Source organism: Mycteria americana, chromosome 6 (genome assembly GCF_035582795.1).
Source record: "Mycteria americana isolate JAX WOST 10 ecotype Jacksonville Zoo and Gardens chromosome 6, USCA_MyAme_1.0, whole genome shotgun sequence".
NCBI lineage: Eukaryota > Metazoa > Chordata > Aves > Ciconiiformes > Ciconiidae > Mycteria > Mycteria americana.
In genome coordinates this window covers 49877170-49892874 of record NC_134370.1, presented here as the reverse complement: position 1 = coordinate 49892874, position 15705 = coordinate 49877170, and the positions used below count along the sequence as shown (strand labels likewise).

The window sequence follows — 15705 nt, the reverse complement described above, 5'->3', positions numbered from 1 at the left end:
CACAGATCTCTTAGAGAAGAAGTCATGTGTTGAACGTGACCTTCTAACATTAATTCCTTTGTGACTGAAAGAACAGCTCCAAACAGATTTGTGAAAGACTGTGTGCAATTTGGTTTGAGAGAAGGGGGGATTTTTCAGAAAAGTCAAAAAGTTCACATGAAAAAAATTTTTATATGGCATGACTTGTATTCTGATTTTAAAATAGCTTTGCTGATGCTCTCTTTTTACATACAAGTTACAATAGTGATGCATTTGCTGTGTACTTGGTTAAATATATTGAGGGAACATGAGAGGCGCTGTCTTTTTTTTTTCCCCTGCATCCATACTAGAATGATCTTGAATTGTATTATATGACTGATTAACTGTGTGCTGGGAAGTGTCTGGATTGTGTTTTGACACAGGCTAACTACCAAGAGAAGAATATGATTTCCTATGCTTTCCCTCTTGCTGATCTTCAGAATTTTTTCCTTATGTGTAGGATACAATGACTTTTTGGTATTGCTTGCTTTATTATTCGTTATTTGTATTTCGTCCTCCTCCTGTCTTCAGTCATCTTGGCATATGAACGTGTTGTTAATAAATTTGCTCTTCACACATCTACGTTGAATTGTTATTTGGAGACTATTACAGTTGTTTGGGCACTGAAATGTACAATGATACAGTTGTCAACCCTTGAGATATGCACCAAAGAGGTTTTTTGGGGTGTTAGTAATGCATTAGACAAAGAAGACAAAGCATCTTCAGTACTATGTCAGAAACCAATCAAATCTTATTTCTGTTTTGATTGCTTATAGGATTTGCTTTGTCTACACATGCCACAAGTAGATGACTTAATTCACATTTTGTATATGTGATTTATATAAATACTGATGGGAAATTTGACATTTAAACCAATAAAAGACTTAACTCTCTATTAGATTTTTTAATAGAAAGACATTTCTTATATGGGCAGGAAATTGCAATAACAGATGTAATGATTTATTGCAATATTTTACTCTCAAATCTTCAAAATGAACTGTCGTAGCTCTTCACAGTTAATAGAATTTGAGGTTAACTGGGGAGCAGTACATCGCTATCACCACGGAAGAGACCGGGCAGCGCAGCAGACAACCTCCATTAATTGAGGCCTCTGCTTAAACCTGGCAACACTTGCATTTCTGGAAATCCAGGTAGGTTAATCTCACTTCTTTCTGTTTAAAAGAGGAGTTCCAGAAATACACTGATATTGAAAGGAGAAATAAAAAATCTAACGATAGCCTTATGTAAATCTCAATTAATCCAGTAAGAATGATTAATTTGACCTCAGTGGGTTTGGGATCAGAGCAATCCCAATTTCATGTGACAGCTCTTAGGAATGGTATTCCTGGGGAGGCCCCCTGCTCATTTACTCGATGTATTTTTAGTTTGTCTGAGTGGTAAATGAGGTTACATTTATTTTACAGCTTTCTTTTCTATTACCTGTGTTGAACAGTTATGAAAATTTATATTGATCCACCTTGTTAACTCATTTGTAAAGCATTGCTTCCCTTTGTGTTAGAAGTGTTATTTGCGAGTTGGGTCCTCAAGCAAGAGAAACGTTGGTTCCTTTTTGATACAAAACTTTCACACGGCTCGTTTCCTGATAATCTTCCCTCATGCCAGGGTTTGCTGATGCTTGTCTGAAGTTCTGGTAACAGTCACCTCAGTCTGCCCGGCCTCACTGATGCTTAAAAGTTGGGAAATTATCTATGTATCTTGATAATATTTGGTACCTTCCACTGATACAGCGTAAAGGGAAGGACTGGGGAAGAGAGGAGGATAAACTTTCTTGTTCTTAACTAGCTGAACGTTCACGGTGTGTGTATTTCCCATAGGCGACACGCAGGGCTGCCTGTACCCCGAGGGCCCCGGCGAGCCCCGCCGCGCCGCCTCCCGGGCCCGCCCGCCGCCTCCGAGGGGCGCGGGGCCGACCCTCCGCGCAGGCGGCGTCCCCGAGCCCCCCGCCGCCGCTCGGCCCGCCCTCCGGAGCCCCTTTCTCCGCCCCTCGCCGCCGGTCCCCTCCTCGGCCGGCGAGATGCGGCGGCGGCGGCCGCTGCTGCTGGCGCTGGGCCTGGCCCTGGCGGCGCTGGGCGCGGCGCACGGACAGCACCGCGCCGACTACGACCGGGAGGCGCTGCTCGGCGGCCAGGTGGGCGGCGGCGCCCCCCGGCCCGCGGTCGGACGTGGGGGCGGGCGGGAGCGGGCCGACCGCGCCGCTTGCCGCCGGCGAGGCCGCGGGGTGGGCGCTTTCCCCCGCGGTGGGCGCCGCCGCGCCGGGAAGGGTCCGAGGCGTCCGGGGGCGGCGGGTTGACGCGCGGTTCCCTCTGCCGCAGGAGGAGGCGGAGGAGTACGCGCGGCTGAGCCCGGAAGAGCAGCAGCGGCGGCTGAGGGCCATAGTGAAGAAGATCGACTCGGACGGGGACGGCCTCCTCACCAAGGGTAACGCGGGCGGCGCCCCGGCACCGCGCTGGCCCGGGGCCGCGGGGGCTGCGTGCCCCGGCGCCGAGTTGGTAGCAAGCGTGGGGGTTTAAGCGGGCGGGGACTGGGCTTTGTCCGTGTCCCGGGTCTGGCCCAGTGCCCTCGGAGAAGGGAAAGATACGCTCTCCCCGTGACACAGCCGATGACTCTTAGGCTGTGGAGAATCTCCGTGAAAAACATAACGACCCTCTTGCACAGTGAGTCAGAAATACCCGCAGACTTTATATAGAGGGTATCTCAGTCCCTAAGATTTCTGTTTTACATGATGAAAGAAGTGAGGGCCATCAAGAGCACGTAGGATTGAGTTAACACGGGTAAGAGCAATACTCACTTGCAAATATTGGCTTTGAACTTGTACCTGCTCCTTGCATGTCTGAAGCCACTTTGAATCAAGCGGATTTCTGTGTTCGAAATCCTGTTTGTGCAACTCGGAGAGTAAGTTTAAGAGGCAAAGAAAGTACACTGCAGCCACAATACTACGTATATGCGCTTCAATACCTGCTGACACTAAGTGACACTGAGGGATCATATATTAATTTCATCACAATATAGTATCAAATGTCTCTTCCCAGACAGGTTTTTATCAGTCAAACTTGGGAACTCCACAGTAAACTCAGGCCCTTCCTTTCTGTACATCATCATGACACTTCCTTAATTTAATTTTTAAACTCATTATGAAAATGTATTTTTGTTGTTTTACTGTGATTTTGACAAAAAATCAAAAGTCTGTCACATGCACACACACACAGAGCAAGTAGAATGGTTGTTCAAATGCCAGAACATTGATATTTCATTAATGTGATATTAAACATGCAGGAAGCCTTCTAGGTGAGAGGACAAAATATGGTTTTAAAGACAAGCTCAACTGTCTCCCTTCAATGTCTTTCACTTCATATGCTGAAACTAATCAACTGCACGCTTATTTCAGTGTTCCTGCATCTGACTGTGTAGAGGTGAGATAGTATATAACTTTGGCAGGATGGCCAATCACTGTAACAAACAACAGGCAGTTCACAACGTGAAGGCTATAAGGGAAGAGGTCTATTTTAAAGTGTAGATATTCCACTCGTACTCCATCCCCACAGTATGTATTGCATCTGGTTCTCAGTCTAATGGAAACTTGCCTTCCCCTCACTTCCCAAAGGAAAACTCATAGTGGAATGTGTTTTTACACTAAGAAACTTACGGTATCAAAGCTTTTTCAGCTCAGTTATTTCTCAGTGTATTGCAAAACACCTTGAGAACTTCTTCCTTATTGGTGGCGCCTCTGTTTGGAGGCTAACAGTGAGAGAAGATGTGATAATACCGCTTCGCTAATGTCGGAGCATTAAGTATTTCTGATGAATGGCACTGGACATTATGTGCTCAGATGCCTGTGTCTCATGCCTTAAATGCTGGGAAATAAACCAAGCTATAAATTAAATGTTACCCATCTTTAAGAAATCATGTTGCAATTTCTTGGAAGGCAGTGCTGGTTTTATGCACAATCCTTGGTGGTTACAAAATGTGGCATGCAGGCCTCTGCATGTTCAATCAATTCACAGAATCTGTTACAAAGTTGGTCCCTTTGGTAATAAAAATTCAGTATTCAAAATATATTTTTAAAAATCTCTTGCTGCTTTTCAAAGATATTTAAATAAACCTAGTAGAGTTGTATTGACAATTCTGTCAAGAAGGATAGAATAAGATACTTTAGTATTTAAAAAATGCTATAAGATTTTTCTACACCGAAGTAGTGATTTCTGTAGGATTTTTTTATTAGTCATCATGACGCTTCAGAGCAGGATTTCAGTTGAGTTGATTTAGCTATATCATTTTGCAATGCAGAGGAAGTTGTCTTCCCCTTCTGGGCACCTGAAAGTAACTGGATGATACTGAGAGAATATGTTCTCTTAGTCTTCTTTAAATGAAGTAACTTTAATGTATTTGTGTGAATTCATCTGTATGTTAAGCTTTATTTCTTTTAGCCACGCTTCTATAAAAACAAATAGCTTAAAAGCATTTCCACAATATGTAAGGCTTGATTTCAGCCCCAAGTAAAGGGAAAATATCTTAATATTTTGTTTTGGGTAATTAAGGCAATGGCAGTGAATTTAGTTTTATTTCAGTTTGTGGATTTTTCAAAAGAAACCCAAAACTGATGGGAACAATGTTTTTTTGGGTACAAAGTTATGTTTAGAATTGTCTGTCTAAACAATATTCAGCATCATTTTCATAAAGCTCTGCAGGAAAAAAAAGGTGAAAGGATGCTACCATGTTCGTTGGCTTCAGATTTGAAAAGGGATGGCTACCTAATCATTTCAAGCTGACATAAATATGTCAGCAGGCACCAAAAGGGCTGCTGCTTCCATTGTTCAGGTCCCAGTGAGCTAAATAAGGGTATTTTCTAAGCTGAAAACTAAGAATCTTCCTTCTTACAGGCTAAGTTTTTAGTGATCCAGTTCACTATGCAGCTGTATGAGCGCTACCTGTAATCATTTTTTCCTACCACTTCCCATGCGTATCGGAGAGAGATGCATCACGCTTTTTCTGGCAGCACCAACATAAGCCAGATGAAAGTAACCATGTAACTCTAGCCTAAGGATATAAATGGGAAAATGGTACTACGAAAGAAACACTGAAGGCTGTAGCTGTGATCTATTCTCTCATTCAGTTAACTTGAAAAAAGCCATAGCATAGAGGAAACAGATTGTTTAGTTTTAACTAACCTCTTGCCTATCTGCTTACATCTGAATTGCAGAGTATATTCCAGACTGAATAGACCTGTGGTATCTTTACGGTTTTTATAGTGCAGATGATTCTGATTTTTTAAAACTATTTTTGTAATGATTTTCACAGATGAGCTGAGTTCCTGGATACAGCAGTCTTTTAAACATTATGTTACGCAAGAAGCTAAGCAACACTTCAATGACTATGACAAAGATGGTGATGGATTAGTGTCTTGGAAGGAGTATAATATGCAAATGTATGATCGTGTAATTGATTTTGATGAGAACACTGTCCTGGAGGATCAAGAAGAAGAATCATTTCGACAGGTAAAATGTTTCAGCATCAGTTTCTGTAAGCTGTTGGCAAAAGGCAGCAATGTTTGTTTATTGTGATGGAACAAGATTGGTAGAGAAACGTAGCAGCTGGCACATGTTTTAACACTTTCATCTATCTGAGATAGGGGAGTAATTAAAGGAAAGTAATGGAGTATTAAAGCTGCTACCAACAAAACAAATACAGAATGAAATCGTACCTCCTCAGTATATTTTGCTAGCTGAGTGAAGTCTATTGACAGTATTATCACAGAGCGCAGTCTCCAGCCAGCATCGTGAAACAAGATGGCAATTTATTAGATTAGCTGTGTAGCCTAACCAGTGTCGTGCCTTCAGTGGGGGCCAGGACCACTGGTGTTGGAGGTAAAGAAAACCCTTGTACTCTTTAACCCCCTTCATTGCACTGTTTTAGCCACTTTTTCAGTTATTTCTTAAGTACCCAGTGTGGGATTGCCTGCTTTAACATTTTCTGTCCATTAGAGACCCACAGAGAAAGCAGTAGCAATTCAGACATTTTTAGCAGTCAAAATGCAACTCTGATAGCTAAAACTGGGTGTATAAACAACAGAAGTTACGGATTAATCTCATACATGAAAGCAAATACTTAAGAGTGGAAAGGAAAGAGGCAAGAGAGGCAGGGAGGGAAGGTTCACCAAGAATCACCACGTGGCAAAACTTGTTTCCTTTCAAGTTCTATATTTATAAGTACATGTAAATATTTCCCAGAAAGAGAATAAGTGAGTTTTTAGACTATTCTGGCCTGAAGTTTTTTTTTTCTGTGAGGATTGCTTTGGCTGCTTTTAGTAAAGTAGTAGTAGATAATACAGGATGTTGGCAGAAGTGAAGCTAAATTAGACAATGGGCAGGGGATTTTCCACACTGAAGAAACAAACCATAAAGCTTTGGAGGTCACTTAACTGAATAATTACATAGCTTTTAAATAAAACAAGACTTTAAATGGAACTACCAGTCAAAATATTGATCCCATGTTTGAGATATTGCCATCATAGATACATATGCTGAGCTAGAGCTCCTACTCACTTATTTATGCTATACTTTGTTTGACTGCTTGCTAGGAGTTCCTGCTTGCTGACTTCTTCAACATATATTGTAAAGAACAAAATTAGCAGCATTGTGCAAGCATCATATGTCAGCCATCTTCAGCATTTTCCTTACCTTTGGAAATTACTGATCCTACTGTAATCAAAATGGAAGAGTTAGACTATGGTATTGATTTAGCATCGACATCAAGTAAACATATGAATTTACCAGAAGATGGCAGCCTTGTTCATCAGTTGTCAAAAATACACTGAAAAATAGACTTTCCCTCAATACTTCAAGTTGATGTTGCAGTCTACTACTTTCTGTATAGTCAGTCCTTCTGAATTGCCTTCCTATTTAAACTCTCAGCTAAGGTCAGCTTTTCTTTAAGAGTACATTTAATTGTTTTGCAGAATAGTTAAGATCCTATAATTATACTTTATTTGTTACGTATTAGGCTCTGTATTAATCAGGTTAGCCTGATTTTGAGAGACCTGTCAATAAATAGAATATAAACTAAGAAGTACAATTTCAAATGGTTATTTTTAAAGTATTTGTGATCTCTGGTTTGCTGGTCACTCCCTTATCCAGATCAGAGTCACACTGATGGCACAACACGCTTAATCACGGGATTACAACATTTTTATAGCTCACATCACATGCAGTTTGAGTAGAGATCAGTTATCGATGGCATGGGTCTTTATTTTGTCTAAAGAGACTGTACAAAATGAAACAAGAAAAAAATACCAAAATGTTTGCACATTTGGAATATGGAAACAGGAAGTGCAAGACATTCAGAAATAAGAACTTGCCTGCTTATTGTGGATATTATTTACTTTTAAAAGGCATGCTAATATTTATACTTAAAACAGGTTAGAGACGTGACTTTGCTTTGAAATATGTTCAGATGTAGTGGACAACAGTCTTGTATTAAAGGAATCTGTCTAATCCTTCAGCATTTAAAATGGCTTCAGAAAAGACATTTTACATATATGATATTTCAAGACCTTCTTTGAACTACAAACAGCCCTTGATATAAATGAGAGATAGATCCAGAAGGTTAAATGTCCTTAAAATATAAATTTTGGAACTTGCAATGGCTAACATTAATTATAATCATTGTACTCCACTAGGTTAGTTTGGGAATTGGTGATTTTTAGAAGAGGAAGCATGTACAAAGACAAGAATTCTTGGTCTTTTCATTATTTCCCTTTTGTGTTTTTGAAGCCTTGGCTAAGAGTGTGTTTTAAATGTTTCCTTAAATTGAAACAAAGGAATTTTTTGTGTGATTCTTAGAATAAAACTACCTCAATTAAAAGTGCTGTTCTTGTTGCTCTGGATGAGCTCTTTTTAGTGAAAATATAACATCAGTATAATATGAGTAGGTAATGTGAAACAATTAATATTCTAATAAGCTTACAGCCAGCTACTATAATGTTGTTTTTCCTTTTCATTAAGTGCTCTAACTAAATCTATTTTCTAAGCTTCATTTAAAGGAGAAAAAGCGTTTTGAAAAAGCTAATAGAGATGATGTTCCTGATCTAAATGTGGATGAATTTGTTGCTTTTGAACATCCTGAAGAAGTGGAATACATGACGGTAAGATTTGGGAGGGTATCTTTATCAGCCTGTGTACATAGATGCAACATCTTTTTAATGCATGTGCTTAGCCCCAGTACTACGGAAAGTGTGCTTTTGAGCAGTTATGTATATTGCTTTTACAGACCAAATTAAAAATCAGATAATGTGTTGTGGATCTAGTGCAGAAGTTTAGGAGCTGGAGCAGTAGTTCAGTGCTTTTCTTTGAAATCTGTTTCAAGAGCTATTATTGCACAGCTGTCCCAAACTTTTGGGATTCGACTGACATAGGTCACTCTAAACTCTGTTAGGCTGGAAATACATCAGTGAGATTTTAGCTTGAGGAAGTTTCATGCCTAGTTCAGAGTTCAGTTCTAGTTAGGGGGACTCACAGGAAAGATTTCTTTGCACAGGAAAAGGTCAAGTGCCAGTTACTCTCACTTTGCTTGAAGTGACACAATAGTCACTTTTCTGGCCAAAAAAGAGCATTCAAGCCCGTCTGAAGCTTTAATATTGACTGTACTATGGTCAGAGTTTGGGGGATTATTATTTCAGCCAGGAGCACTTTGTCATTGCTCATCTGTTTCATCACTGCTGTGACTGTTGGTGTTACTGCACTAGTCTGCATAAAACAGAAAAGGAGATTTGAAATGAGTGAGTCTTTACTTTGAAGAATACGTTATTGCTCTAAAATGATATATTGCTCTTTCTCTTGATTACAAGATGCTAATTTTTCACAAATTGATATTTCCTTTTTGTATGTATGCAAAAGGACTTTGTCATTCAGGAGGCTTTAGAAGAACATGATAAAGATGGTGATGGATTTGTTAGCCTGGAAGAATTCCTTGGTGATTACAGAAGAGACCCAAGTAAGGAAAAAGGGCAGGGGCATGAAAGAAGGAACGGAACAAAAGCTTTTGGAATTGGATGAGTTGTATGCACCTTTATTTTCAGCTTTTTACACCTCCACCTACAGGTTCTGAGTAACATTATCCTGTCTTTTAGAATAATTCAGTTTCCTGGTACTGGCCATAGTAGGTCATTATTTCAGTCTGCCCTGTATGTATTTTCCTTGCAAGTTGCTGCTTGTTTTCCTAAAGACTGAAGCATATTCCTCATCACTAGGTATGCAGCTGAAATAAGATGCAGTTTTGCTAACTGAACATGTCTGCAAAACTAGCCAGCATCAATGTAAGGTTAAACTTTCCTGGTCTTTATCAGCTGAAGGCGGCAGCTGCCAGCCTTGCTTTAAAAGTATTGAAGCTGTGTGTGTTTTAAGAGGGGTGGAGGAGGAGTGTAAGGAGTCCGTTCACTGTACCAGATATCAGAAGCCTATCTGCTTTCACTTTTTGGGGTTTTTTCCACTCTTGCCCTTCCTTAAACTTGCTCTATTCCTTCTTTAACAAGAAAAAGGACACTCACCTGGTGTTTATCAATACTTTTCTCTAGCTATGTTGCTAATAGATAAAGATTTTATACGCTGTATCTGATTTGCTACGAGATAGGGCAAATAACTCCTCCAGTTCCAAGAAGACCAGTAGCTTGAGGCATGTGGAAAGTCTGCTTGGTCCTAAGGAGTGCTAATTCTTAAGTGTGGACTAGCATCCTAGCTGGGGAAGATGTTTAAGCCACATGAGGATATGGAGAAATAGGGGAATAGTCAGTTTTTCTTCACTCCAATCAACCACCTGGAATTTCACCTTTTATTACCATCTTTGTTTGCCAGAGCCAGTAAAAACAATATATCTCTCACGCAGCTGCGGGGTTCTTTATCTTTTTCCTGCCCTGACTTGAAAAAAGCTTTTTCAAGCCAGTCTATACAAAGTTGTTAGAAAGGGGTGAAATTGTTGCTAGGGCCCTTGCAGTAATAGAGAAGATAACAGCTTTGTCATTAAAACTTTTTAGCAAGAATTCAGAATCAGCTATAATTGTAGAAACTACTTCAACTTTTCTCCAAATGGCCATCTCTTCTGCCGACAGTGTTCCTGCAGCGCACTTTAAAATGACTAATAAACTACATGGTGGGTCTGGTTTCATAATTGTCTTGTGGTTTTGGGCAACAGTGTATGTGACATTAAGGGATAATCTACTTGTAAACTAGATGTTAGAAAGGAAGGAGAGAGACTTCACTCTTTTTCTTCTTTTATAATAGAAGCCTAATTATTTTTAAACTGTTACTTATCTGCTTGTAATGTCAACTACTTTTGACCTCCATAAGGTTTAGGAAGTCTTAGTATCTGTTCATGCTTGTCTGCAATGTTTATCAGTGGTGAAAGATCAGTTTGATGAATTGCTTCTAAATTTCTCAAAGAGTTAGAGACAAGTTTAAGATTGCTGGCTAGGTTGCAGGATACAATACCAGTGCATGGGGTAAGTATAAATCAAGTATACAAATAAATAAATAAAAACAGTAAATGGAATTGCTTTGGATGTATGCCAGGTATTTTAGAAAACAAAAAAAAATTAGTAAACTAATTTGAAAGCCTGCAGTATTGGCCTGAGTCTATTGAGCCTGCACTAATCAAGAGCTCTGCCTTCTCTGTTATCTGTCACAGATGGACCTCCCTTGATGTTAAAGCAGGGGAACAGACAGTAGAATGTTATTAAAAACTTCGTATGGCCTTACAGTGTCATAATTCCATATACTGTCTACCTACTTTTTGGGACACTTGTTGATTTAAAGCTTTTCCCTACTTTCCTCCATCCGTTAAGTGCGGAGATGACCAATGTTTGAGGCCTTTAATATTGCTCATATTGCTGTCATGTGATACTCTCAACGTGCTATCTGCAACACGATTGCTATACATTAATGGGAGAGAGTAATCTTAACTCAGTCAAGGTAAATACTGCAAATGTAAGATATCTCTGTCATCCACTTCAGCTTTTTCCTACTGATATGTCAGCTGTCCCATTAAGTAGGAAACCATCTATTTGGCAGCACATTCAATACAAAGTATGCTTCCTCCACTATCAATTTGGGTAACTGTGGATATATGAAAATAAACAGTTCAGTTGATGGTAACCCTTCATTTTAATGTCCACTTAGTTCAACTGTAAATTTACAATCTTAATATTACCTTAGCTTTAAATCCTATTTTAATCTATACAAGTAGTTTTTTCATATTATTTAATTTATTGGGACAGGTCTGTAAGGCTTGTCTTTGTTTAGTGAAATCACTTTTATGTTATGTTTTATGAGATTAAGTGAATTTGCTTAGAAGAAAAGGTGAAAACATCTGCTTTAAGGTAAAGAGTAGCTTTAAACTTGACAAATGTGTCTTACTAGCTGCAAGGGAAGATCCAGAATGGATACTTGTTGAGAAGGATCGGTTTGTGAATGACTATGACAAGGATAATGATGGAAAACTCGACCCTCAAGAGCTGTTGTCTTGGATAGTACCTAATAATCAGGGTATTGCACAAGAGGAGGTATGTGTTTTGGCTGCTGTTTACATTTTAATTAATGCAGTAGAATTCTGAAGGTATCACAACAAAATGATAGATGCATTCAGATTTACCATGTCTTAGTAGTTGAAAAAGAATGCTTAGTAGATCTTTGCATATATTTTTAACCTTTTTTTCAGTTTGACAAAGAATGCAGGTCCTTTAACTGCACTAGGCAAATTTTAAGTTCCTATTAATTGTATGAATGTTTGTAAATTAACAAAGTGCTTTTCTACATGTTTAAATAGCTTATCTGGTTTGACTTAGGGGTACAGTATTTTAATCAATTATTTTTTAGTTATTGTAGGGAAATCTAATGAGATATACTACTAAAAGAAGCTGTTATATACTGACAGCATAATTTTGAAAACAAGAATTGATCGTGATTCTTCTAACTGGATAAATCACCATAATTTGTAGAACTAAAAACTTGTCTTTTTGTAAGTACAAGAAAATGGAAGTATTCTGTGATTCAAGATGCTGTAATGCAAACTTTGATGATGATAATTAAAATGGTTTAATCAGGAGTAGAACGCCATGATAGGTTTAAATGGATTCTCATTTTAGCTGTCCTTATTTTTTTGTAGCAGGCAGTAGAAGCACTGAGTGTTCCAGAACAACCTATTTTAGTAAGCAGACTTTACAGTTGCCGGCTGCAGTAGAGAGGATTTCTGCCCTTCTGCTAGTAACTTTTTAACTTAATTCATCCAAATCTCTTTCCTTTGCACTGGAGGATTTTGGTGTTCAGAATGGCAGGAACAACAGATCTTTCTGTGCCTCCCTAATTCCTGGTAAAGACGGGAGACATTTTGTGTCAAACAGCATCTGTTCTGTTGGACCATCTCATTACTGAGGTCTCACCTCTTCCTTTATCAGCTCTGTTGGTGACAGAAAAAGCAACATGGCTACTACGCAGCACTGGGTGCTCACGTATCTAACCTTGTAGGAAGCTAAGCTGTTAAATTGCTCTAGTAGTATTTTTGTAAATGTGGATCTGTAAGCCTTTGCACAGACCTTTTTTAACATATGACTCTTGAGGGTGGCTGGTTCTTATTTCACAGAAACAATACTGTTCTAGTTGACATGAATTCTTTGTGGTGTTGAGTCTATTCATACCTGTGTTGGTTTGCTTGGTTGTGGGTTTTTTTAGCAGTTCTTTGCTCTTAATTCAAATTTTAGCTTACAGCAAGGCCATGCTGTGTAGTAGCTCAGTTCTGCAAGAAATCAGGTTTTTTATTTGTTTCTCTAATGTGCTGGTTTTTTTCTTCAGTTAATATAAGGGCTTAGCAAAGTCATCAATCCTAAAGAGATTGACTTAAGTCATAAACTGCTGTTTGAACGCTGAATATTGCAGTTTCACTTTGGCATTACAAAATGACTTGAGAAACCTGGTAGCTAAACAACATAAAAATAGAAAAATTACTATACATTCCATTTCCAGGAATTGGTATGTGTTTACCAAGATGTTTGTCTTAATAATCTTTTAGCTTTTGCCATGCAGAGTGCTTTTAAAATCTGCTTGGCTGACATTAGTCCTTGTTATTTTCTTCAGTCCTTTTTGGTGATGTAGTCAGCTTAAACGTAAGTAATATTTAATTTTTTAGAAAAGTCACTAAGCAGTTATATTGAGCCAAAACAATCAGAAAAAGTAGGAACAGAAGGATTCTCTAAATCACAGTATTTGTAGATGTTTAGCAAATAAAAACAAAAACTGTGTAATACTAGGACTCCTCTATTTCTCAGAAATAATAGGTGCAAGAGAGCTGCTGTGCTAGCTTGTTAGCTTGAGTTATGTAATACTTGTGAATAAGCTACAACTAAAATATTCTGCAATTGGTTTTTTGTTTTACTGCTGAACTTCCCTCCTTTTATAATATATAAATAAGCAAAAATCTGAGAATTGTTTTAACTTGCAGTTTCTTTTGGCATTGTCATGATTTAGTATTTAAAAGTTTTTTTCAGAAAAGCAAGCTTTTGCTTTCAGGAAATGAAGGAAAACATGAATTGCTACCCAAAGTTGAAGTTCCTGTGTATAGATGGCTTATCTTGTCCACTGCTGGAGGTAGAAAACCCTTTTTCATGGTGGACATCAAATACTTTCCAGTTACATTTTAATCATGAATTATAGCCATGGAGCATTTTTTGCAAATCATAAATAGATACAGAATATCCAGCTGCAAATCTCTATCCCTCCTTTCTTCTTTTTTTTTAATATGCATATATGATGGAAAAGCAAGTCTCCACAGGTAAAGGAAATAAAAAATGGCTTAGCACAGTAGACACCTCCAGAATTGAAAGCAAGAGTGCCTACAGCTTATCCTGAGAGCTGCAAAAGATGCTTGTCTTGTCAGACACAGGGTAAATATGTGACTGAGAGATAATGGGCGCACACTTCTGAAACAGAATGCTCAACTTGAAGACTGTATTGGCTCAAATCCTAGTTGAGGTCCCACACATCAAGGACTTGTGTCCCACACATCAAGGACTTGCCATTGTAGCTGTCATTCAGTGGCTGAATGTCCAGAGGGGCCCTCTGAAAACACAGGGTCTCTATCTGACGTGCTAAGCTTGCATCTTCTGCAGGTCATACACTGAAGACGTGTACTGCACTCACCCGTGGATTTCAAGGACTGTGAGTGCTTCCAGGAATATGATTAATCTTTGCTGGTGTAATACTGTCTTCCACCCTCAAAGTAAAGCTATGGGTTTGACATTGATTTGTTGCTTTAGAATTGATAGTGAGGGTAGAGATTTGATATTATGATTTTGCCACCAAATAAAAGAGGCAAAGGGAAACAAACCGAGGAGAGAAAGGCTCTGTTCTGAATGTAAAATCTTGTCTAGCTTGTTACAAATAATCGTGTTGTGGCAGGACTTTGACAAAGCCATTGCAAAAGCATTATTTATAAATGCTCATATCTATTAACTGTGCACATGGTGTTCCATTTATTTTAAAGGCTCTTCACCTTATTGAAGAAATGGATTTGAATGATGATAAAAAGCTTTCTGAAGCAGAAATTCTTAAGAACCAGGATTTGTTTCTTAACAGTGAAGCAACTGATTATGGTAGGCAGCTCCATGATGAACGTTTCTACCATGAAGAACTTTAGATTATTTATTTTGTAATCTGTTTTTCTTCCCTTGCTTTGATTTGGAGCTTTTGTTAAAAGCGCCCATCAGCTGTGTTGCAAGTTTTATGCTGTAATTACAGTACACTAATGTTTGTGTAAATAATTTGCATTCAAAATTTAATTGCTCTCCTGCAGACTTCCTTGGGCCTCTTCTAGCTTTCAAAATTAATCTTAAATATTTACTTCCAAAATTATATAGCGTTGGGAAATAAATTACTTCAGGGGTAGTACTGTATTGTGAAGAGTTGTTCTACTGTACTTGAAGAAAATGGAGAATCTAAATGATTCTGAAAGAATGCAAAACATAGTATCTGAGAGACTACTATTTTTTCTAATCAGTTTAATTAGGGTGGGGAGTGGGGAAGATGGAGGGATGTTTAGTGTCAGTATTAACTGTGTTTTATTTAATATGTTTGGAGAAACACTTAGATTAATGCCTCAATTGTTTAAGAGGTTTCTACTTAATTTTAAAGTTTCTAGACTGTGTTTTATTGTATCATAAAACTTGCTATTTTTACATCTCTAGACTAATTGTTTTTAATGTCCAATTCTACAGCATTAGCAATACAATGGTATCTTACAGTGTTAAGACCCTCTTCATTTGTTGGATTAAAACTTAAAATATTCTGTCTTTCTGTGTTTTGTCCATCTATTACTTACTGTGGGTCACACATAGCAACTCCTTGAAATGTGGACAATGTACACAATGATGTACAATGGCAACATTCTTAGCTTTTACAAACCAAAGACACATCATCTCATCTAGATGCTAAAAAAGATTCAAAAAAAGCGAAGTGTGCATTTAGCATTTTCTGGACAAGTTTGCAAAAGCAATTGTGTTTGGGTTTGTTTTTTTGTTTTGGATGTATGGAACTCTAAACCATCAAGGCATTACATAATATTTGTAGTAGTAACCTCTAAAAGTTAACTTTGGTTGAAAGCTCCACAATTACTGTTCATAAAAGTGAGTAGTGT

At 38.4% G+C, this 15705-nt stretch overlaps 1 protein-coding gene across 2 annotated transcripts; it reads left to right on the top strand.

Annotated features, from left to right (window-relative positions):
- Positions 1–1914: 1914 nt before the first annotated feature.
- RCN2 (reticulocalbin 2) lies at positions 1915–15361 on the top strand. 2 transcript variants are annotated; one of them, XM_075505713.1, is made up of 7 exons: positions 1915–2167; positions 2352–2457; positions 5335–5531; positions 8075–8176; positions 8928–9024; positions 11442–11584; positions 14557–15361. In XM_075505713.1, exons 1-7 carry the CDS (start codon positions 2054–2056, stop codon positions 14707–14709), a joined length of 912 nt encoding a protein of 303 aa, XP_075361828.1. In that variant the 5' UTR covers positions 1915–2053; the 3' UTR covers positions 14710–15361. The 2 variants fall into 2 exon arrangements, with proteins under 2 accessions (XP_075361828.1, XP_075361827.1); XM_075505712.1 differs by having other exon boundaries at positions 8063–8176.
- Positions 15362–15705: the final 344 nt, after the last annotated feature.